The following is a 24,635-nucleotide window of genomic DNA, read 5'->3' as shown; positions in this document are numbered from 1 at the left end:
GTGTATACAGGATGTGGTCTGATATTGAACGTGATGCCCACACAATGTACGTTTCCACAGAAATATGATGCTGAGCTGTTCAAGCTGGCTCTACCGTGCCTCAGTGCCGTGGCAGGAGCTCTACCACCAGACTACATGGAGTCCAACTACGTGGCCATGATGGAGAAACAGTCATCTATGGACGCAGAGGGCAATTTTAACCCTCAGCCTGTCGACACCAGCAAGTTAGTGACACTGTTTCATGTACTACAGTTAGTTTTTAGGTTCTGTGTAAATATTTAATCCTTTTTGTAGTCTAGTCATTTCCAGTTCCCACCTACAATTGCTTGGCTGCTTGCACCACCCCCACAGAGGTCAAAAAGAGCTATAGACTATAGACCTACTTCTTTACACCAGCCAGCAGTGGCTTCTCACAGGGAGCCTACGCTAATCTCCTGCACTACTCATGCCAGTGACATGTCTGTCCAACACAGCGGAGGTCACTGTTGACCTTCCTTTCCTCAGACATGGCCAATAGTCTGCTGAGCGCTGGCTAGGTCAGTAGCACCAGTGAGAGGAGCATAAAAGTTAAAACCACCCAAAACACTGGATTCCGGTAACGAATCCACCCGACGTGTAGATTTGCAGGGAAGTTAGGGTTACAGAATCATGCCATTCAGCCTTGAATTTTTGCTAGGAGAGGGGGCACGGAGGTGCTGATGACTGAGGTGTCAGTTCCCTACCTGCCTTAAGTGTCACCTGCACCTGGTTGATCGTTAATTCGCTCCAGGTGGAAGTGGTTCTATTTATCACGGTTTCTTTCTTATAGATTTGCCAGCTCCTATGTTGGCAACCTGCTTTTCTTTTGAGGAGTCTTGGCTTGCGTATGAGGCCGGCACACTTTTCTATTTTTTTTCTGGAAACTTAGCCAGTGTCGCACTCTTTTTCTGGTGTGACAAGGGAACCGGAACTGGTTGTCGCAGGCGCTCTGAGCTGCTTGCCATCTTGTCACAACCCGGTTTACTTTGTGCTTGATTCCTTTTCTATCCACTTTCCTGTGTTGCGGCTTGACATGTTTTTGTGTCTTTCATTTGTGACTTTTTAGCCAAAGTATGTTATTACCTTGATTAAGCATCTTGTACAGTATATTGGCTTCATTTTCAATTGTTGCAAAAGCTTGTAAATCAGTATTGTTCTTGTGTTTTCTCAGTGTAAACGTTCCTGAAAGGCTGGATCACTTCATCAATAAGTATGCTGAGCACTCACATGAGAAATGGTCCATGGAGAAGGTAATCTTGCTGATAGCCTTAGCTCCGTCCATAACAAGTGTGAAGAATCAATTTCTCTCTGTATTCATTTCTCTGTGTTGTTTTTTTTCTCTTGCTTTCCTTATGAATCTGAAGTTTGCTAATGGATGGGTGCATGGAGAGCTGTTGTGTGACACATCCAAAGTACATCCACTGCTAAAACCCTATAAAGGATTGTCTGAGAAGGTACAAAAATTATGAATGTTTGGGTTGCCTCAGAAAGAGCATCTGGAATAAAAACTGCCGATTTAGGTCTGCAGACCAGAATGATCTGCTAAGATCAGCAATCTTTAAATAAAATTTTGGCCTTCTGTGTCTCTAATCCAGGATAAGGAGGTGTACCGCTGGCCGATCAAAGAGACTCTGAAGACCATGCTGTCATGGGGCTGGAGCATCGAGAGGATGAGGGAGAACGACCCAGCCAGCTTACACAGCCGCACCCGCCGGATCTCCCTGTCCAGCCAGGTTATATCAGCTGTTTCCACACATCTGGACTTTACATTCACCCGCCATTGACATGCTATGCTCAATTATTTCCTGTACAGCATAAAGATTTAAATACATGAACAAGCATTGTGATGATGGAGCTATTAGTACTATTTCAATAATCATTTCTCACCTTTGTGTGTGTATACACAGTTAAGTGACAAATCTTATCATCTGGCTCTAATCAAGTACATTTCCAAAACCAGGTCAGGTGATGTGGTCTGATCGATGTCCTTCAAGTCTCTACTATTACAGCTGCAGTTTCTACATTGGTTTAGTTTCTATAGAGGCACAGAACGCTCCCTCATTATTAAGACATGCCCTCTTCTCGGGAGATCACTAGGTTTTCAGCCAGGCCCCATAAATAATGAAGTATTTTGGACTAGCGTGATATTTGGTTTATACTGTCATGTCACAGTTAATCAACCCTTCCAGAATACTGCTGCTCTTAAAACCTGCTGCTAGTCTGTAGATAGATAGATAGATAGATAGATAGATAGATAGATAGATAGATAGATAGATAGATAGATAGATAGATAGATAGATAGATAGATAGATAGATAGATAGATAGATAGATAGACAGACAGACAGACAGACAGACAGACAGACAGATAGATACTTTTTTGATCCCGAAGGAAATTAGAGTCCCAGTAGCATTGTACATCAAATCAAATCAAATACACACTATAGAAACAAATTACAACAATATAAATTCGAAAAAGTACAAACACTTTTGGCAGATTGAATGTAACCTGACTTTACATATACTGCATAGCTACAGAGCAGTTATTAATGATGAGGATGGATTGAGTGTAAATAAACAAAGTAAACAAATGGAATGGAATTAAAAGTGCAGGAGGGTGCAGTTCCAAGTATATAGTATATGGTACAGATTAAATATAGATTAAATATTAAATATAAAGTGAAAAGTGACACGTATTGCACATTGGATTGGGCCAATATAGCCATAACTACGTATATGTACATTAGCATACATATGCATGTGTATGAATATACTTAGGTACACATATATACATGTATATACGCTCAGTCCTTAGTGATCCCCCGTTGTCCACGAATGCTGGAGTTATAGAGCCTAATGGCTCTGGGGACAAATGACCTCTTTAATCTGTCCGTAGGACATAAAGTTGGGTTACAGCATGATTAAACCAAGGTGTGGTGCAACCATAGTTAAAACTACAGATCTGTCACAAAAGCTGAGAGAGGAAATCATGCCATTCAGAAAATTGGCAATGAGTATAAGAAAATTCTCAAAACCTGAAATTAAAGCCAGTCATTTCTGTGTAGACGCTTTACACATTTGGGATAAAATAGCCGAGCTGTCTTTGTATACTATTAGACAGGCTTGTAAATGTAAGTAAGGGATGTGCCTCCTCAAACCGTGCACCATGATGACGAACTGTATGTCAAAGCAGTGTTCTACCAGTGTAGTTACACTATAGCAGTGGTGTATAGTAACGAAGTAATAATACTTCGTTACTGTACTTAAGTAGTTTTTTGAAGTACTTGTACTTAACTGGAGTATAAAAATTTTCGGCAACTTTCACTTTTACTCCACTACATTTTCTAAAGAAATTGTGTACTTTTACTCCGTTACATTCACTGTATGTAAATTCGTTACTCGTTACTACAAAATGGAAGTTAAATGATGTGAGATGTGTGACGGACTGCACGCTGGTTTGGTGAATCTGCGCTTGTAAGTTAGACGGTGGTTAATGCGCATGTGCAAACGTTCTCTAAAAGCTATCGGAGTTTTCTAAAAGTGCGTCGTTCACCCAAAGACACGCAAACATGGAGATTTCAGAAGCTCCCCGTCCAACACACTGATGTAAGTTAACAATGATTAACAAAGTAAAGCTGCAGCATCAGCGTTTTATTCATATTATTAGCATTAACATTGTTCAGATATCTACCTACCATTTTTACCCATTACATTCGAACCACAAATAAAACGTTTCACTAAATTTGTTTGGAATTCATTGACTGCAAAACTCATGAAGACACGTCCATTATTTTTAAAAACTCTCCTACGGACAAATATTTCCTCAGATAACTTCTGTATTACACTGACAGAGGAAACATTCATGGTGCTGAAAAGCATGCAGCACGTCTTTAACCCTTTAATCATCTCAACAAGAACTCAACTTGTTGGCTTCAAATTAGAAATGGTGTTTTCTTAAAGTAAGAATACCAATATTTTTTTAGTTTAACACATGCCATTCAGTGAGTAGATACGGCCCCAAAGAATATTATTTAAATACTGTTTTTTACTTACTTTTTACTTACTTATTTTACTCAAATATTTTGATTTAAATTAATGGTTGAACAGATCATTAAAGGGATAAAAGTGCCACACGTTTTGTTAAACTCTCCTGAGTTTTGCTTTAAATTAATTATGCCAAAATTATTTTTTTGTTATTGAAATATACTACCCAAATAAAAAAATGGGACAGTATAGAAAATGCAAATAAAATAGATGCAGTGTTTCTTACATATACATCGACTCACATTCTAAAAACGTTGGAACAGGAACATTTAGGGCTCGTAATAAGTTAAAAAAAACAACTAAATAATGTCATGATTTCAAACAGGTGATGTCAACAGTTGATTATGATCATGAATTTGCACAAATCATGTTCAGATGAAAGGAAGAAAACAGGTTAATTGTTAAGGTGGTTTACAGGCTTAAAAGAACAATCTTTATATTTAAAATGAGCGCTTCCATTTATACTAGCATTTACTTTTACTTCTACTTTTAATACTTAAGTACATTTAATATCAAATTACTTTTTATACTTAAGTACATTAAACATCAGATACTTTTAGACTTTTACTTAAGTAATATTGTAAAAGGTGACTTTTACTTCTATCAAAGTAAATTTCTGGTAAGATACTTGTACTTTTACTCAAGTACGGCCTTCCGGTACTTTATACATCACAGTTTATACATCTTGCAATGCAGCAGTAATGGAATCATGAGTGTTGATTTTAGCTAGCAAGCACCAACTGCATTAAAACATAAGGCTAAGAGATATTTGACACACCAACCCTAATGTTGTTTAGTGTAAATTAAGGTTCTGACTTTTTTGTTTCCTGTAGTTGTCTATAGAGGGCGCTCATGGGTTCAGTCCCCGGCCAGTGGATATGAGCAATGTGACCCTGTCCCGGGACCTGCATGTGAGTAATTATCACAGCCTATTAAAAGTTACAGTGAAGGAAAATGTCTTTTACATATTTACATATATATATATATATATACAGTGGAACCTTGACTTACGAGTTTAATTCGTTCTGTGACCAAGCTCGTAACTCAATTTGCTCGTATATCAAATCAAATTTTCCCATTAAAATGAATTCCAGCCCCCCAAAAACCACACCGATTTTTTTGTTACGTGTTTTTAAATAAGAAAAATGTACTTTATAAATAACAAATAATGTATAAAAAAATAATAATACATAATAAAAGAGAATGTAAAGAAATAAACTGGTTTTATTAAGTGTATTTACCTTAAAAATCAGACGAAGATGCTGGCGGAGGTGGAGATTGGCGGAGGAAGTTGGGGGAGTGTTTCATTTCGTGCTCTATCACTTAACTTACTCACTACCTACTCTTTACTGACTTGGCTTTTTCGTCACATTTTCCTCTCTTTTACTTGCTTGTACGGCAAGATAACCAGGTGAACTGAACTCAGCTGAGCTCGTAACTCAGATCTCGGCTCGTATCACAAAGCAAAAAATCGACCAAGTGACAGCTCGTATCTCGGAAAAATTCGTAAGTTGGGTCACTCGTAAGTCAAGGTTCCACTGTATATATATATATATATATATATTTTTTTTTTTGTGTGTGTTTGGTTCTGACTGGAAGTCTATGGCGGAGCTGCTGGCAGAAAATTACCATAACATTTGGGCCAAGAGGAAGAAGCTTGAACTGGAGGCCAAAGGTACGTCTAGCTGCTTTGATCTGATGTTTAAATTTCACGATTTTACTAACTGGATGTACCTTTTTTTCCTCTTCTGAATGGTATACTTGTTAAAGGCAGGACCCCCCTGTTATCTGATAAGGGTACACTGTTACTGCTGTACAGGGTGCACAAGCTTTAAGCCTATAGTTGTACAGCCTACAATTTTCTTTATCTTTATAGAAATATATACGTATGTGTAGAATACATGCTTCACACAGGCATTCTTGGCTTAGTTGCTTCCGCATTAGTTGACATTCTAATTTCTCACATTACTGGGACACTAGGTCAGACCACAGACTGTAACGTGGCGGGACACGCCTCACCTCACCGCTAAAGTGGCGGGTGTGTTCCTGTACACGCAAGGATTGAAAATTAACCCAATATGCCGGATGCTTAACCAAGGTAGGACAATACTGTGGGGTGGAGGTGGCCAAAATAACAGAAACGAACAAGGCGGAACAATGAAATGTAAGGCCCTCTCTGGAAAGTGATTTTATCGTGATGGCCGATAAGCGTCTTGGCGCTGCCCGGGTTTTCTAGGAAGAGATAAAAAGTGCCAGCATCCGAGCCGGCAAAAAAAACGGACCAGATGGGATCACAGTGTCAAGAAAGAAGCAGCCGGCAAATCTATGAGGAAGGATTGTTATATGACAGATGTCTGGGTGAATGCAGCCTAAAAAAGTAGTGAAAATAGTCTATATGGACAGAAGTATTGGGACACCCCTTCTTTTTTTATTTATTTATGGTTTTAGCCACAACAGCTGCTAACGGGTGTAATATCTCAGTTATATAAGGGAAATTATAGTTAGTTTAGGGAAGGCCCTTTTCTGTTCCGGCACGACTGTACCCCTGCATACAAAGCAAGGTCAATAGAGACAAAAGCTTTTGTTGGAGGGCAGCTGTAGCCTAGTGGTTAAGGAACTGGTCTAGTGGCCAGAAGGTTGCCGGTTCAAGCCTCACCACTGCCAAGTTGCCACTGTTGGGCCCTTGAGCAAGGCCCTTAACCCTCAATTGCTCAGATGGTATACTGTCACAGTACTGTAAGTCGCTTTGGATAAATGTGGTGTCTAACAAGGTTAAGGTCAGGTGTCCAAATACTTTTGAGCATATAGTGTACTTTCACTTGTCTTTACATCAGTTACACTTGTTTTCTAGCCTTCAGTCCCTTTATAGACATAGAAAAGCTTAGTGTGTTGTAGTCAGAGAAAAACCTCTAAATGTTCAGCTTTGCTCACCTTTGTTCAGCTTTAATAGATATTCCTACAGTGTCACCAGATGTTTGTGATGAATGACCGATATCGCAGAAGAAAACCCCATTTCTGGAAAAGTTGGGACATTTTGTAAAATGCAATAAAAATGATGTAAAATGTAGTACAAAACACTCGTACATTACTGTGGTCCTGTGTAATCCAGAGATGTAGATTATAAAGTGTAATTGTTCCACTGATTCACGTATATTTTGCATGTGGGTTTATTTATAGGAGGGGGAAGCCACCCACTGCTGGTCCCCTACGACACATTAACTGCCAAAGAGAAATCCAAAGACAGAGAAAAAGCACAAGACATCCTCAAGTTCCTTCAAATCAATGGCTACACTGTATCAAGGTGAGTTTATATACTGATTAACATTAGGACTAATCCCAAACTGTTGGTAGCTCCCCATAGTTTACATGTTAAATGCAGCAGATTTGATCAGCACAAAGACCTGAGTGACTTTGATAGGGACCAAAACAAAATGCCCAGATGACTGGTTGGAAACAGTGCTGAGTACCCACAGACAGTGGTCCGCGGACCAACCAGCAACATATTGACTCATTGATGCCAGAGGACATGACGGCTATGGTGTCTGGTACAGATCAGTAGATAGATGAGATAGATAGACAGATAGATAGATAGATAGATACAGTGTATCACAAAAGTGAGTACACCCCTCACATTTCTGCAGATATTTAAGTATATCTTTTCATGGGACAACACTGACAAAATGACACTTTGACACAATGAAAAGTAGTCTGTGTGCAGCTTATATAACAGTGTAAATTTATTCTTCCCTCAAAATAACTCAATATACAGCCATTAATGTCTAAACCACCGGCAACAAAAGTGAGTACAACCCTAAGAGACTACACCCCTAAATGTCCAAATTGAGCACTGCTTGTCATTTTCCCTCCAAAATGTCATGTGATTTGTTAGTGTTACTAGGTCTCAGGTGTGCATAGGGAGCAGGTGTGTTCAATTTAGTAGTACAGCTCTCACACTCTCTCATGCTGGTCACTGAAAGTTCCAACATGGCACCTCATGGCAAAGAACTCCCTGAGGATCTTAAAAGACGAATTGTTGCGCTACATGAAGATGGCCAAGGCTACAAGAAGATTGCCAACACCCTGAAAGTGAGCTGCAGAAAAGTGGCCAAGATCATCCAGCGTTTTAAAAGAGCAGGGTCCACTCAGAACAGACCTCGCGTTGGTCGTCCAAAGAAGCTGAGTGCACGTGCTCAGTGTCACATCCAACTGCTGTCTTTGAAAGATAGGCGCAGGAGTGCTGTCAGCATTGCTGCAGAGATTGAAAAGGTGGGGGGTCAGCCTGTCAGTGCTCAGACCATACGCCGCACACTACATCAAATTGGTCTGCATGGCTGTCACCCCAGAAGGAAGCCTCTTCTGAAGTCTCTACACAAGAAAGCCTGCAAACAGTTTGCTGAAGACATGTCAACAAAGGACATGGATTACTGGAACCATGTCCTATGGTCTGATGAGACCAAGATTAATTTGTTTGGTTCAGATGGTCTCAAGCATGTGTGGCGGCAATCAGGTGAGGAGTACAAAGATAAGTGTGTCATGCCTACAGTCAAGCATGGTGGTGGGAATGCCATGGTCCGGGGCTGCATGAGTGCAGCAGGTGTTGGGGAGTTACATTTCATTGAGGGACACATGAACTCCAATATGTACTGTGAAATACTGAAGCAGAGCATGATCCCCTCCCTCCAGAAACTGGGTCGCAGGGCAGTGTTCCAGCATGATAATGACCCCAAACACACCTCTAAGACGACCACTGCTTTATTGAAGAGGCTGAGGGTAAAGGTGATGGACTGGCCAAGCATGTCTCCAGACCTAAACCCAATAGAACATCTTTGGGGCATCCTCAAGCGGAAGGTGGAGGAGCGCAAAGTCTCGAATATCCGCCAGCTCCGTGATGTCGTCATGGAGGAGTGGAAAAGCATTCCAGTGGCAACCTGTGAAGCTCTGGTAAACTCCATGCCCAGGAGAGTTAAGGCAGTTCTGGGAAATAATGGTGGCCACACAAAATATTGACACTTCAGGAACTTTCACTAAGGGGTGTACTCACTTTTGTTGCCGGTGGTTTAGACATTAATGGCTGTATATTGAGTTATTTTGAGGGAAGAATAAATTTACACTGTTATATAAGCTGCACACAGACTACTTTTCATTGTCTCAAAGTGTCATTTTGTCAGTGTTGTCCCATAAAAAGATATACTTAAATATCTGCAGAAATGTGAGGGGTGTACTCACTTTTGTGATACACTGTAGATAGATAGATAGATAGATAGATAGATAGATAGACAGACAGACAGACAGACAGACAGACAGACAGACAGACAGACAGATGTTAGATTCAACTTTGTCATTACTTAGTACAGGTATAAGGATTGGATCAAAAGATGGCACCAGGATGAACTGTAGGACAATCCACCTCACAGCATACAGAAGAAGGACCTGCTGGTACCAGATACCACAGGACTGTGGCATGAGCAGAGATGGCTGATACATTCAGTAAAAATAACAATAAGCTTTTCCTGTAATGACTCTCATTTGATAGGCCTTCACTGAACATCTACTGCCCATGTGTTTCCCTACTTCTCTCCCCAGGGCTGTGAAGGAGCAGGATCTGGACACCCCGTCCATAGAGAAGCGCTTCGCCTACACCTTTCTGCAGCAGCTCATCACCTATGTGGACGAAGCCCATGAACACATGCTGGAATTCGGTCAGTGCTTGAACACAGACCCAGTCTAAACAAACACACCCTACAAAAACCCAGTCTAAACAAACACACACTCAGTCTAAACAAACACACCCCACAAAAACACAGTCTAAACAAACACACTGAGACTAAACAAACACACCCTACAAAAACCCAGTCTAAACAAACACACCCTACAAAAACCCCTTCTAAACAAACACACAGACCCAGTCTAAACAAACACACACTCAGTCTAAACAAACACCCCCACAAAAACCCCTTCTAAACAAACACACCCTACAAAAACCCAGTCTAAACAAACACACACTCAGTCTAAACAAACGCACCCTACAAAAACCCAGTCTAAACAAACACACACTCAGTCTAAACAAACACACCCTACAAAAACCCAGTCTAAACAAACACATACCCAGTCTAAACAACACCCCCCACAAACACCCAGTCTGAACAAACACACACTGTCTAAACAAACACACCCTACAAAAACCCAGTCTAAACAAACACACACTCAGTCTAAACAAACGCACCCTACAAAAACCCAGTCTAAACAAACACACACTCAGTCTAAACAACACCCCCCACAAAAACCCAGTCTGAACAAACACACACTCAGTCTAAACAAACACACCCTACAAAAACCCAGTCTAAACAAACACACACTCAGTCTAAACAAACACACCCTACAAAAACCCAGTCTAAACAAACACACACTCAGTCTAAACAACACCCCCCACAAAAACCCAGTCTGAACAAACACACACTCAGTCTAAACAAACACACCCTACAAAAACCCAGTCTAAACAAACACACACTGTCTAAACAAACACACCCTACAAAAACCCAGTCTAAACAAACACACACTCAGTCTAAACAAACGCACCCTACAAAAACCCAGTCTAAACAAACACACCCTACAAAAACGCAGTCTAAACAAACACACACTCAGTCTAAACAACACCCCCCACAAAAACCCAGTCTGAACAAACACACACTCAGTCTAAACAAACACACCCTACAAAAACCCAGTCTAAACAAACACACACTCAGTCTAAACAACACCCCCCACAAAAACCCAGTCTGAACAAACACACACTCAGTCTAAACAAACACACCCTACAAAAACCCAGTCTAAACAAACACACACTCAGTCTAAACAAACACACCCTACAAAAACCCAGTCTAAACAAACACACACTCAGTCTAAACAACACCCCCCACAAAAACCCAGTCTGAACAAACACACACTCAGTCTAAACAAACACACCCTACAAAAACCCAGTCTAAACAAACACACACTGTCTAAACAAACACACCCTACAAAAACCCAGTCTAAACAAACACACACTCAGTCTAAACAAACGCACCCTACAAAAACCCAGTCTAAACAAACACACCCTACAAAAACCCAGTCTAAACAAACACACACTCAGTCTAAACAACACCCCCCACAAAAACCCAGTCTGAACAAACACACACTCAGTCTAAACAAACACCCCCCTCAAAAACCCAGTCTGAACAAACACACACTCAGTCTAAACAAACACACCCTAAAAAAACCCAGTCTAAACAAACACACACTCAGTCTAAACAAACTCACCCTACAAAAACCCAGTCTAAACAAACACACACTCAGTCTAAACAAACACCCCCACAAAAACCCCTTCTAAACAAACACACCCTACAAAAACCCAGTCTAAACAAGCACACACTCAGTCTAAACAAACACCCCCCACAAAAACCCCTTCTAAACAATCACACCCTACAAAAACCCAGTCTAAACAAACACACACTCAGTCTAAACAATCACACCCTACAAAAACCCAGTCTAAACAAACACACACTCAGTCTAAACAAACGCACCCTACAAAAACCCAGTCTAAACAAACACACCCTACAAAAACCCAGTCTAAACAAACACACACCAATATATCATGTTTATTATTTACATTGTTTATTATTTAAGTTGTTAAATATGAAATCTGATGTGATGCTGACCAGTCCGGGATGTTTTCTGCTTTTCTCTCAATAAATCAGACCCACCACGATCCACCGTGTTGAATCCGGGCTATAAAATCATACAACTTTATAAAGCTTCAATAAACAATGAATTATTTTTCTTTGCTCATTTTTACTGGCTTGTTTTTCTATCTCAGATGTTTCTACACGTCCAAAGGGAGAAAAAATTCCTCACGAACAGCAGATGAAGTTCTTCGGAAAGGTTCTCTGATCACACCTTTACCTTTACATGACAGTAAATGTAAAGAACAGTGATGTATTAAACCCGTCTGTAAAGTGCATGTTTGTGTTGTGCTGATAAATGGTCACTTTTTTTGTTCTCCAGGTCGTTCTGCCTCTGGTCGACCAGTACTTCAAGAACCATCGGCTGTACTTCCTCTCAACAGCTGTCCGACCAATCAGCAGTGGAGGTCACGCGTCCAATAAGGAGAAAGAAATGGTCACCAGGTACGTAACACTAATAAATGAAGCATTTTGTCGCAGTGGATCCTGTATATTAGTGAATTTACTTGTTTTTCTATCTTTGCTTTATTTCTATTTATTTTTTGTAGAAATCTACTAATGTTTTCTTTTCTTTACTCCTCCTTGTCTTTGTATCTTCCATCTTCTCCTCATGCTCAGTCTTTTCTGCAAACTGGGAGTTCTTGTCAGACATAGGATATCACTGTTTGGTAAGACTCTTCTAGCCATGGTTGTGCTTGGTTGTCCAAGTGGGAGTGTTGTGTTTTAGTGTGGAATTGAGTGTGTGGGTGTGTTGCATATGAAAGTGCATCTGCTGAACCCATCATTTAGTCAGACTCCATGCTGGAATTATTCGGTTTGTTTATTTTTACTAACCGCTTCATCACTGGGTGCGCAAACCAGTAAGCTGATCCATCACGGTGCAACACACTCACCAGTCACACTCACATTTAGAAACAACATACAGCTGCCAGTCCACCTTTCGCATGTTTCTAAGAGCTGGGAGGTAACTGGGAGCGAGTACCCAAGTCCATGTGACCGTAACATGCTGGATGTGTTGCCATGTTTCTGAATTTGTTCCTTCATGTATGTCTTATTTATTTCAGGAAATGATGCTACATCTATCGTGAACTGTCTTCACATCCTGGGACAGACGCTGGATGCAAGGTCGGTGACCCCACCATGCTCAGGCAGATCAGACCCACATAGATGTTCACACCTCATCAATCCCCACAGGTTCTTTTGTTGGAGGAACTTTAGCTAGTGGAGTCAGTGATGCTATAATTCTGTGTTTATACTTGTACTTTGGTTCACTTGGTCCGGACCAAACAAAAAATAACACATCGTTACATTTTAGTTTTGGTTTGCTTAGCGTTCACACTCATACAATCAAACCAAAATAGGTTAAATAAAGTAATATGACTTAATATAATGTAACAGAGCAATACTATATATCTGCCTGTCTGTATGTCTGTCTATCTGTCTGGCTGGCTGTCTATCTATATGCCTGTCTATGGATCTGTGTATCCTCTGTTTATCTATCTATCCGTCTGTCTACCTGTCTTTCTGTTTGTCTATTTGTCTGTCTATCGATATTTGTATCTATCTTTCTGTCTGTCTGTCTGTCTATCTGTCTGTCTATGGATCTGTGTACAGTATCTGTCTATTGATCTGTGTATCTGTCTGTCTGTCTGTCTGTCTGTCTGACTGACTGTCTGTCTATTGTTCTGTGTATCTGTCTATTTATCAAATCAATCTATCAATGTCTGTCTGTCTATCTGCCTGACTGTCTGTCAGTCTATCTATGTCTGTCTGCCTGCCTATCGATCCCTGTGTCTTTCTGTTTAATCTATCTGTCTGTCTGAATGTCTATTGATCTATGTATCTGTCTATCTGTCTGTTTAATCTATGTCTGTCTGTATGTCTATTTATCTGTCTATCTGTATCTATCTGTCTATCAATCTGTGTATGTCTGTTTAATCTGTCTCTATGTCTATTGATCTATCTGTCTATCTGTCTGTCTGTCTGTATCTATCTGTCTGTCTATCAATCTGTGTATCTGTCTGTTTAGTCTGTCTATCTATCTATATGTCTGACTATCTATGTCTGTCTGTCTATCTATATACATGTCTGTCTGTCTATATCTATCTATTTATCTATATACGTTTCTGTCTATCTATCTATCTGTCTGTCTGTCTGTCTGACTGCCTGTTTATCTATCTGTCTAAATGAACTCTAACAGTACAGTTGTTAGCATTTAAAATTGTAACAGTTACAGGGTTAAACATCAAACACCAGAATGAATTTGAACAAGAATTCATGCCAGCGTCTTGTTTTTTCTGTCTTTAACCCAGTCTGACATATGTTCCTCTCCCCGCTGTAGGACAGTGATGAAGACCGGTTTGGAGTCTGTGAAAGCAGCACTGCGGGAATTTTTCGACAACGCCGCCGAGGATCTGGAGCGGACGATGGAGAACCTGCGACAGGGTCAGTTCACGCACACCCGAACCCAGCCGAAAGGAGTCACCCAGATCATCAACTACACCACCGTGGCACTGCTGCCCATCCTCTCCTCGCTATTCGAGCACATCGGTCAGAACCTGTTCGGAGAGGATCTTATACGTGAGTGTCTGCGTCCTGCACAGTGGACAGTACAATCATCATCATCGTCACCCGTCTGCAGTGGCGCCACCCAGTAACACTGGACCTAAATACACCCTGGACATGATACCAGTTTAGCTCAGGATTCCACACACTCACCCATTTACTCACTTACTCACACATAAGGGAGATTTCAAGCAACGAATCCATCATCTGCATAGTATGTTATGTAGGTGGGGTTACCTGAACGAAATCCATCCAGTAGCCCTCTACCACTGTGATCCAGGGTTCGAATCCTCAGCGGTGATATTGCCCGGCCAGGTGTCTATATACAGACATGATTGGCTAAATGTGTTTTTTTTGCATTTAACCCAGTGATTCTAAAGAAGCCGGACCCACTGCAACACTGACCATTATTATAATTATTACTTTTTTTTTTCATCAACCACAATGCAGGAATTCCTTGAACAGGGCTTCAGCCATGCCCACTTAGACATAACCAATCATGTCAGTATAGATGCCCTGGGTTGCAAACATTGGGTGGGTCAGAGCCAGAAAAATGGGTCGTAGAGAGTAATTACAATGATAATTAAATAAACAAATGCCCCCCTGTGGAGGCTTTATGCTACATCTTGTAAACCACAGTGGGACCAGATTACCACCAATTTCATTAATTAATTATATTTGGCTTTCCTATAAATGTATGATATCAATTCTTAAATGTACTCTTCTTTTTCTTTTGACAGTGGATGATGTCCAGGTCTCCTGTTATAGAATCCTAAACAGTCTCTACTCCCTCGGCACCAGCAAAAGCATTTATGTGGAAAGGTACCGGACATGTTTGCTGCATAGCTCTCAAATTTATAACAACAGCAACACATAGAACAACATAGTACATAGAACAGACATCTGTCTGTGAACTGCTGTTTCTTCTCCAGTAGGTGTCCCATATATTTTTTGAGACAGGAAAGAGGTGCAGAGGTTGTTTTGCAAGCAGAAACTAAGGAAGGATGCAGGGATGGATGTTATGTACTTGGACGTGTGCTTTCCAGGGCGTTTGGGTATTTTTAATCCTTTAAACCGGTTCATAGAATACGCCCGAGAGAACCAGATCAGTGATGCATGAGGAAGAACTCACTTTTCAATATGAATGAAGGAAAGAAGAAAGGTAAGGTAAAGGTAATATCAGCTTTTTGTCACCCACCGGCCAAGTCTGGGGTGCCTACTGAAGAGAAAAGGGGCTTTTACATAGTAATCCTCAAATCGCACATACTGTAGGTGAACCTTATTAATCCTTGACTTGTTCATCTTCTAAAATGTCCCTCACACCCACCAGTCACACCTCTGCTACCACAGCATATTATGATGAATACAGTTCATTGAACATGATCACACTTGATGTAAATCTACTAGATGTGTAACGCTCTTGTTCTTGGGTGTACGTAGGCAGCGTCCTGCTCTTGGCGAGTGCCTGGCGGCGTTCTCCGGAGCCTTCCCCGTGGCCTTCCTGGAGCCTCATCTCAACAAGTACAACAGCTACTCCATCTACAACACAAAGGGCTCCAGAGAGAGAACGAGTAAATGCTTTTTTTTTCTTTGATACCATTCATGAAAATACTCCTGAACCCCCCGCCAAAAAAATAGGGTGTATAGGGTAAAGATCAACTCTATGTACAAGTTAGGTTTACTCAATAACAAAAACAAACCGTTCTTCTGTCTCTGGGTTCTTCTTATTTGTCAGCGAGCAGTCTTCCAGCGCAGGTAGAGGAAGCCTGCCCTCTGGTGCCGTCGCTAGAGAAGGCTCTGCAGGAAATCATGGAGCTGGCCGAGTCGGGCATGCGCTACACCCACATGCCTCACGTGATGGAGGTGGTGTTGCCCATGCTGTGCAGCTACATGTCTCACTGGTGGGAGCACGGACCCGAGAGCAACCCGGAGCGCGCCGACACCTGCTGCACCTCGCTCACCTCCGAGCACATGAACACCCTGCTGGGTAACATCCTCAAGATCATCTACAACAACCTGGGCATCGACGAGGGCGCCTGGATGAAGAGGCTCGCGGGTGAGAGAAACAATAATAGTAATCAAGGAGTATCATGGACCCCACAAGTTCTGATGATCCACGTTCTCCCAGTATGAGTTTACAATAGTCCAAGGAGCATCTTGTGATGCTTTCCCTCTAAATAAGCACCCCTGTAAATTTAAGATGGGGTTCAGGTCAGATGACCTTTTTGACCCACACGTTTTCTTTTCTTTGGTGATGCGGTGGTCTAATGTGCCAGCCAACAACCTCTGGGATCTTGCAATCTCAGGGGCCCTATGAATAAGCTCCCCTGTAAATTTTAAATGGGGTTCAGGTGACTATGGAGAAAAGTCCACGACCTTCAGAACTGCTTGATCTTCCACAGTTTATTGTAGTTAGTTTGGTACGTGGTGGTCTAATGTGCCAGCCAACACCCTCTGGGATCTTGTGATCTCAAGTTCAGATATCAGTTGTGTTATCGACCTGGCTGTGCCTGAGGAAAGAGGGTGGATGGGGTTCCTTATTGCTGCTGCAACTGGTGCCTGCACGAAATGGGGAGACTGTACGTGCTGTGGCTATCTGTAACGTTCCACCACTGGCAGGTGAAAAAAGCAGCCGGCGAGTGCCCTAGTGTTAGAGGGGCGCATGATGGTCCAATAAACCAACATTACTTGTAAGAAGTTCTACTATTTTTTAGAAGTATCTCATCTATTTTTCCTCTGCCAGTCTTCTCTCAGCCAATCATCAGCAAGGCTCGGCCACAGCTGCTGAAGAGTCACTTCCTGCCTCTGATGGAGAAGCTGAAGAAGAAGGCGGCCACCGTTCTCCTGGACGAGGAGCACATGAAGGCTGAAGGTCGCGGTGAGATGTCGGAGTCGGAGCTGCTCATCCTGGACGAGTTCACCATCCTGGTGCGGGACCTGTACGCCTTCTACCCGCTCCTCATCCGCTTCGTGGATTACAACAGGTGAGACATGCTTGAGCCCATGGGAGGGTCTTTGGGTGGTGTTGCCAGGTTGGTTATTTTTACTCCCATAGAGTGTTTCTGGACTGGAAGTGACTTCAGATAATTTTGCATTTGTTTTGGGGAGGGCTTTAGCATCTCAGCATCTGCAGGGCAGTGGTAGCTCAGCGGGTAAGGTACTGATCTAGTAGTGATAAGGTTGCCAGTGCCAAGCTCCACCACTGCCAGGTTGTCACTGTTGGACCCTTGAGCAAGGTCCATATCCCTCAATCGCATAGACAGTGTATTATCACAATACTGCAAGTCGCTTTGGATAAAAGTGTCTGCTAAATGCCAAAAATGGCACATTTTTTATGCCGTATGCCCTTCCTGATGCAACCCTGCTTATTTTACCTTATTGTAACCTCCTAATGGCTAGGCTTTTGGACCACCTCCATGCCCCCCACCCCAGTCCAGTTTTAGGCTCCAGTCAATTTGATACAGTAGTAGCCTAGTTGGTAGGGCTATGGGCTATCAACTGAAAGGATAAGAGTTCAAATCCTAGCTCTGCCATGCAGCCACTGTTGGGCCCTTGAGCAAGGCCCTTAACCCTCTCTGCTCCAGGGGCGCCGTCTAATGGCTGACCCTGCGCTCTGTCCCCAGCTTCCAAACACGCTAAGATATGTGAAGATAGAATTTCTTGTACTGTACACGTGTATATGTATATATGACAAATAAAGGCATTCTATTTCATTCTATTCTGTGTCCCGTATGACCATATAAGGCTAAATGTCTAACTGTACATGAGTTCACAGTTCACTGTGCTTGTTTTCAGAGCAAAGTGGCTGAAGGAGCCGAACCCCGAGGCCGAGGAACTGTTCCGCATGGTGGCAGAGGTCTTCATTTTCTGGGCCAAATCTCATGTGAGTCACATCCAGCTTCCCAAACATCACTGTCATATGTTATTGGCTTTAACAAGTCATCTGTAACAGTCAAAGTCAGGCTGATTTAATCCTTGACATGAGTGTTTTCACTGCTTGTGGGAAACTGTTTTGATTTCAGGTCTGTACAGTGTGACAGTTTATTATTATTATTATTATATTAATTCATTTATTTGTTCTTAGTGTATCAATTTGGTCCTGAATAGCTTGGGTCCACTACATAAAAACACTCAGAGAAAGGCAGAAGTAGACATCAAACAGAGCGCCAATCCATTGCAGGACAACATACACATATAGGGTCTGTCCGAAAACCTAGTGATCTCTCTACATAGATGCATTTTTCTGAATGCGGAGCACCAAACTGAGTTTTTTTAAATGTGAATTAATTCCTATTGATTTTTAATTTGTATAAAGGTGTACAAGTGTCAGTTATTTGCAAATTCGTGCTTGGATAAAAGTGTCATAAATGTAAACGTACACTTTTTGTCCAACTGCGCCCCCTCTACCTGTCAGGCCAAACTGAGCATAGCAGGTGGGGACGTTCCATCATATGTGCACACAGACAAAGTTCTGGAAGATACCACAACCAGAACCATGATAAAGTTGTCAGTGAAAATTACTAAATTAATGGTGTTTTAACTGTTATACGCTGTTGTTACTTGGTGGCACTGCAGTAAAATATCCTGGGTTTGAATCTCAGCAGTGCTACCCAAGGACGGATTAAGGATAGTCTGGGCCCAGATTCTCCACCATAGCAACGACACACTCTGCCAAACTGTCCCCACTGTGGTTTTCAATAGGCTCAAAAGCTAGAAAACGCTCAACTACATGTCCGTCATTATTAACAAACCTGAAAATAAAAGTAAGTTGGTCCACATGAGCAAGGTCTGGAGTGGAGTCAACTATAACAGAGAAGTATTTTGGCTAGGGTCCAAAAATATGGCTAGGGGCCCTAAAAGCATGGCTCGGGGCCCCAAAAGCATGGCTAGGGCCCCCAAGAGGCCCTGGGGTCAAAGTCCCTAATAGTCAGAGGATCCTTAAAATGGAGGGCCCTCGGAAATAAAAATATATTGTATCATAAATGTTGATAGGCATCGCAAAATGTTTTGGGCCCCGTCCTCCTAGCTCGAAGTAAAAAAAAAGATTACTGTTAGGGGTCAATATTTTCAAAGTGACCCGGAGAACATAAGTGGTTTTTTAGGGTTACAGCGCGAACAGAGGGCCAGAAGCTCGCCCGGACCGCACAGGGGGCTCTCCTCTACAAGACGCACCGTATGGCACTGTCCCCGTCCTCCTAGCTCGAAGTAAAAAAAAAGATTACTGTTAGGGGTCAATATTTTCAAAGTGATCCGGAGAACATAAGTGGTTTTTTAGGGTTACAGGGACAACACAGAGCCAGAAGCTCGCCCAGACCGCACAGGGGGCTCTCCTCTACGAGACGCACCGTATGGCACTGTCCCCGTCCTCCTAGCTCCAAGTAAAAAAAAAGATTACTGTTAGGGGTCAATATTTTCAAAGTGACCCGGAGAACATAAGTGGTTTTTTAGGCTTACAGGGCGAACAGAGGGCCAGAAGCTCGCCCGGACTGCACAGGAGCCTCTCCTCTACGAGACGCACCGTATGGCACTGTCCCCGTCCTCCTAGCTCCAAGTTAAAAAAAAAGATTACTGTTAGGGGTCAAGATTTTCAAAGTGACCCGGAGACCATAAGTGGTTTTTTAGGGTTACAGGGACAACTAAGAGCCAGAAGCTCGCCCGGACCGCACAGGAGGCTCTCCTCTACGAGACGCACCGTATGGCACTGTCCCCGTCCTCCTAGCTCGAAGTAAAAAAAGTAACTGTTAGGGGTCAAGATTTTCAAAGTGACCCGAAGACCATAAGTGTTTTTTTAGGGTTACAGGGAGAACAGAGGGCCAGAAGCTCGCCCGGACCGTACACGAGGCTCTCCTCTACGAGACGCACCGTATGGCACTGTCCCCGTCCTCCTAGCTTGAAGTTAAAAAAAAAGATTACTGTTAGGGGTCAAGATTTTCAAAGTGACCCGGAGACCATGTGTGTGTTCGAAAAGCTAGTGTGCTGTCTACATAGGCAGCATTTTACGTCATCCTGTGCGCGCTCCCGAGAAGGAGGCTGTTCGAAATCCTAGATGCCTTAAAGTCCACACTTCTGAGGCATCTTATTATTTCAATGTTATTTTGGCTCAAGAACGAGTGAGCTCCGAAGCTGCCTTAGTGATCAAGGCAATCCCAGCATTCATGGCTGACGGGGCGGAGAAACGAATGGAGTTCTTTTCAAACGTAAATAAAATATTACTGATTTTTAACTTGTATAAACTTGTACCGAGTGTTTTTATTTGCAAGTTTGGGCTTGTCAGGAAATTTAACCGTTATCGGTACATGAAGGGAGATGTTATTGACGTTAGCGTGCTATGCTACCTCAGTTTATTGGTTTTAATGGCGAGATGCTAAATGCTAAACGCGAAATGCTAAACCCCATGGAATCGCTGTCTAAGTAGTGCGTTCGAATAACCTGCCTTTTACGTCACTAACTTATTAGAATCCTCTCTACTAAGTCAGCTGCCTATGTAGACAGTAAGACAGCAAGGCAGCTCCCTAGGTTTTTGAACACACCCTATAAGTGGTTTTTTAGGCTTACAGGGAGAACAAAAGGCCAGAAGCTCGACCCGGACCGCACAGGGGGCTCTCCTCTACGAGACGCACCGTATGGCACTGTCCCCGTCCTCCTAGCTCCAAGTAAAAAAAAAGATTACTGTGAGGGGTCAATATTTTCAAAGTGACCCGGAGAACATAAGTGGTTTTTTAGGCTTACAGGGAGAACAAAAGGCCAGAAGCTCGCCCGGACCGCACAGGGGGCTCTCCTCTACGAGACGCACCGTATGGCACTGTCCCCGTCCTCCTAGCTCCAAGTAAAAAAAAAGATTACTGTTAGGGGTCAATATTTTCAAAGTAACCCGGAGAACATAAGTGGTTTTTTAGGGTTACAGCGCGAACAAAAGGCCAGAAGCTCGCCCGGACCGCACAGGGGGCTCTCCTCTACGAGACGCACTGTATGGCACTGTCCCCGTCCTCCTAGCTCCAAGTAAAAAAAAAAGATTACTGTTAGGGGTCAATATTTTCAAAGTGACCCGGAGAACATAAGTGGTTTTTTAGGGTTACAGCGCAAACAAAAGGCCAGAAGCTCGCCCGGACCGCACAGGGGGCTCTCCTCTACGAGACGCACCGTATGGCACCAAGGACGGATTAAGGATAGTCTGGGCCCCTGGCTCTGCACTATCATCAGACATAATTTTGCGCTTCTTTGTACGCTGGAGGTCATGCCTGTACTCTTGGGAGACAGCAGTGGTGACATTTAAAGCTGCCCCTTCAAACACCTCAAAGTTATCTCTCTGTGCTGCCACAAAGTCTCGTAAAGACAAGAGAAGTTGTGTAGCTGTACATATGTCAATATCATGCTTCTGCAGCTGCAGGCTTGTGGCTTGGAACCTCTGTAGTATTGTGTCCCAGAAGTATGCCATGAAGGCCATCTCCAACGTGTCCAATTTGTCACAGAGTGCAGAGGCTTCACTTCGAGTTACACATTTCTCCTCCATATCTTTAGACATATCATTCAATGCCTCTCTCAGTTGTGCATAATATTTCCAAAGAGCCTTAGTTGACTCAGCTCTTGCGCTCCATCGAGTACCTGACAGTGATTTCAGTGTGAGTTTGATATCAGTATCACGGAAAACCTTTCCCCACCTGTGTGTAGATGATGCACGAAATGTGTACATTGCCTGTACAAAGTCAAAAAAACGTCCAGCTTCTGGGCTACTGTCAACAGCATTGACACCAACTAAATTCAGTGAATGTGCTGCACAGGGGACATAACAAATCAAAGGGTTTCTTTGTTGAAGATGAGCTTGGACTCCATTGTACTTTCCCGACATGTTACTTGCATTATCATATGACTGGCCCCTACAGTTGGATAAGTCTAGGCCCAGATTCTCCACCATAGCAACGACACACTCTGCCAAACTGTCCCCACTATGGTTTTCAATAGGCTCAAAAGCTAGAAAACGCTCAACTACATGTCCGTCATTATTAACAAACCTGAAAATAAAAGTACGTTGGTCCACATGAGCAAGGTCTGGAGTGGAGTCAACTATAACAGAGAAGTATTTTGGCTAGGGCCCAAAAGCATGGCTAGGGGCCACAAAAGCATGGCTAGGGCCCCCAAGAGGCCCTGGGGTCAAAATCCCTAATAGTCAGAGGATCCTTAAAATGGAGGGCCCTCGGAAATAAAAATATATTGTATCATAAATGTTGATAGGCATCGCAAAATGTTTTGGGCCGGGGCCAACACTGGCCCGGTCAGTAATCCAGCCATGGTGCTACCACAAACATGGTTACCTATGTCTGGTGATACGGGGACCAGAATGGTCTGTGTGGTGACCCCTAAATACAGGAGCAGCTAAAAGAGCAGAGCTGAAATGTGCGTCCTACAAACGCTGAAGTTTATTATTTCTTAGTCATATTGTGCTTAGTCTTTAGGAAAGATATCATCTTGTTTTTTGGTTGTCATTATAATTGAGACATTCCATCTATTAATCAGGCACTAGGATTAAAAGCAGTGGGAATTCTTATTGTCTGGATATTTTCTAGCCAACTGGGGTCACTTTCTATATCAGTGAGTGTCTCAGAGTTGTTCAGGCTGTGGAGCCTTTCAAACAGAACACAAATGGGCTGTTTTTCCTGTCGGGATCTTTCAGGACTCTCCACTGTTTTACAGAATTTCAAACGGGAGGAGCAGAACTTTGTGGTTCAGAACGAGATCAACAACATGTCCTTCCTCATTACCGACACCAAGTCCAAGATGTCCAAGGTAAAATCTCACACACAGATCCATACAGTACATACCGTTCCAGATGTTCTGAATCGTGCACGACTGTCTAGTGTATTGACAGTCAAAAAAGGACAAAAAACATAGTATCTCATATCTTTGCAAAACCAGTGTTCCTTTTATTGTACAACACAAGGAAAACAAGCTTTGTTTTTTCAAATGAATGTTTCAGAACTGGACCATTTGATACAGTGTACTATTTGATATAGTGTAATATTTTATTTTATTTTTCTTTATTTATTTACTTATGACGAGAAATGCAGCTTCAAGACAAAGTCCGGTGTTCAGGGTTTGATTTATTAACTATTATTACTATTTTTTTAAGGCAAGAAGTGCACTACTAGGCTCCAAGACAAAGTCCTGTGTTTATTGATTTATTTATTTTTGTGGGTTTCCAATTTATCTTATTCAGTTACTCAACCTGAAAGGTCTATGCTCTACAAAAGATATTGCCCTACACCAGTGGCGATTTCTCTAAGACTGCAAGGGAAGCTCAGCTTCCCCTAAAATGTCAAAAATCAAATGGTCAAATATGTACAGTTGTGTTAACATTTCATTGACTACAAATGCATTAGAACACGTTCATCTCGAAGACGAGTTCGTTCAGAATCAGCTACTTATCATACTTTCCCTTCGCGTCAATGCATTTGCCCGCAGAAGCTGAGCGTCTCTCCACTTCTATGGGGCTGCATGGGGTTTTTTTTTTTTCATTGCTTCGAAACTCGCCGGTCATCGGATAAATGCGGTGATTTTGTCCCGCCCCCGGACGCTGAGCGTCTCTGGGGGTGAATGGAGCTGTGGGCGGGTCTGGACGCTGAGCTTCTGCAAGATGATTGGAGGATCAGTCGAAAGGCTGAATCCCGTTTTGATTGACAGCTATCACTGGGAGCTTCAGTCCCATCGCGGATTTTGCGAGTGAAGTCGAAAGACAAACTGCAACCCATTTCAGGCCATTTTCTTGAAAAGGAACGGAGGGCAGAATTTATGTATAAATAAATTGACAAATTTTACAATGTAAGCCGACAATGAGCTTCCCCTCTTTGAAAGACCAGCAGCCGCGGCACTGCCCTACACAGACTGCAGTCTGCAGATTTTTTTTTTGTCGTCATGACTGTAGGACATTGTTCATACAGCACAAGTAAGTGGAGTTTAAAATTGGAACATAGGCTGAACTCCTCCTTTCTGGTCCACAGGGGGCAGTATCAGACCAGGAGAGGAAGAAGATGAAAAAGAGGGGTGATCGATATTCCATGCAGACCTCTCTGATTGTAGCTGCTCTGAAGAGGTTGCTTCCTGTCGGCCTGAATATTTGTGCTCCCGGAGACCAGGAGCTCATCGCCCTCGCCAAGAACCGCTTTACCCAGGCAATGAACCATCTCCCCCACACAAACACACACATAAAAAACCTCACATTTACTTACAGCAGCAGAGGTGCACAAGGTGTTGACTGTTGATCAGAAGGTCTTGGGTTTAGGCCCCAACAGCCTTGTCAGGGT

At 42.6% G+C, this 24,635-nt stretch overlaps 1 protein-coding gene across 2 annotated transcripts in view; it reads left to right on the top strand.

Moving 5' to 3' along the window:
• Nucleotides 1–24,635, top strand: part of ryr2a (ryanodine receptor 2a (cardiac)) — a 206,236-nt gene that overhangs the window by 130,611 nt on the left and 50,990 nt on the right. For both annotated transcript variants that reach the window (XM_063002781.1, XM_063002780.1), the window contains 20 exons: nucleotides 61–224; nucleotides 1,190–1,268; nucleotides 1,383–1,472; nucleotides 1,614–1,751; nucleotides 4,894–4,971; nucleotides 5,660–5,735; nucleotides 7,238–7,361; nucleotides 9,644–9,759; nucleotides 11,910–11,974; nucleotides 12,098–12,219; nucleotides 12,394–12,443; nucleotides 12,840–12,900; nucleotides 14,117–14,355; nucleotides 15,081–15,162; nucleotides 15,781–15,911; nucleotides 16,076–16,396; nucleotides 17,084–17,324; nucleotides 18,136–18,223; nucleotides 23,029–23,121; nucleotides 24,333–24,503. In XM_063002781.1, the coding sequence (XP_062858851.1) occupies nucleotides 61–224; nucleotides 1,190–1,268; nucleotides 1,383–1,472; nucleotides 1,614–1,751; nucleotides 4,894–4,971; nucleotides 5,660–5,735; nucleotides 7,238–7,361; nucleotides 9,644–9,759; nucleotides 11,910–11,974; nucleotides 12,098–12,219; nucleotides 12,394–12,443; nucleotides 12,840–12,900; nucleotides 14,117–14,355; nucleotides 15,081–15,162; nucleotides 15,781–15,911; nucleotides 16,076–16,396; nucleotides 17,084–17,324; nucleotides 18,136–18,223; nucleotides 23,029–23,121; nucleotides 24,333–24,503 (2,529 nt within the window). The remainder of the gene's footprint in view (nucleotides 1–60; nucleotides 225–1,189; nucleotides 1,269–1,382; nucleotides 1,473–1,613; nucleotides 1,752–4,893; nucleotides 4,972–5,659; nucleotides 5,736–7,237; nucleotides 7,362–9,643; nucleotides 9,760–11,909; nucleotides 11,975–12,097; nucleotides 12,220–12,393; nucleotides 12,444–12,839; nucleotides 12,901–14,116; nucleotides 14,356–15,080; nucleotides 15,163–15,780; nucleotides 15,912–16,075; nucleotides 16,397–17,083; nucleotides 17,325–18,135; nucleotides 18,224–23,028; nucleotides 23,122–24,332; nucleotides 24,504–24,635) is intronic.

The sequence above is a fragment of the Trichomycterus rosablanca genome, chromosome 10 (genome assembly GCF_030014385.1).
Source record: "Trichomycterus rosablanca isolate fTriRos1 chromosome 10, fTriRos1.hap1, whole genome shotgun sequence".
Classification (NCBI taxonomy): domain Eukaryota; kingdom Metazoa; phylum Chordata; class Actinopteri; order Siluriformes; family Trichomycteridae; genus Trichomycterus; species Trichomycterus rosablanca.
This window is presented reverse-complemented; position numbering and strand designations above follow the sequence as displayed.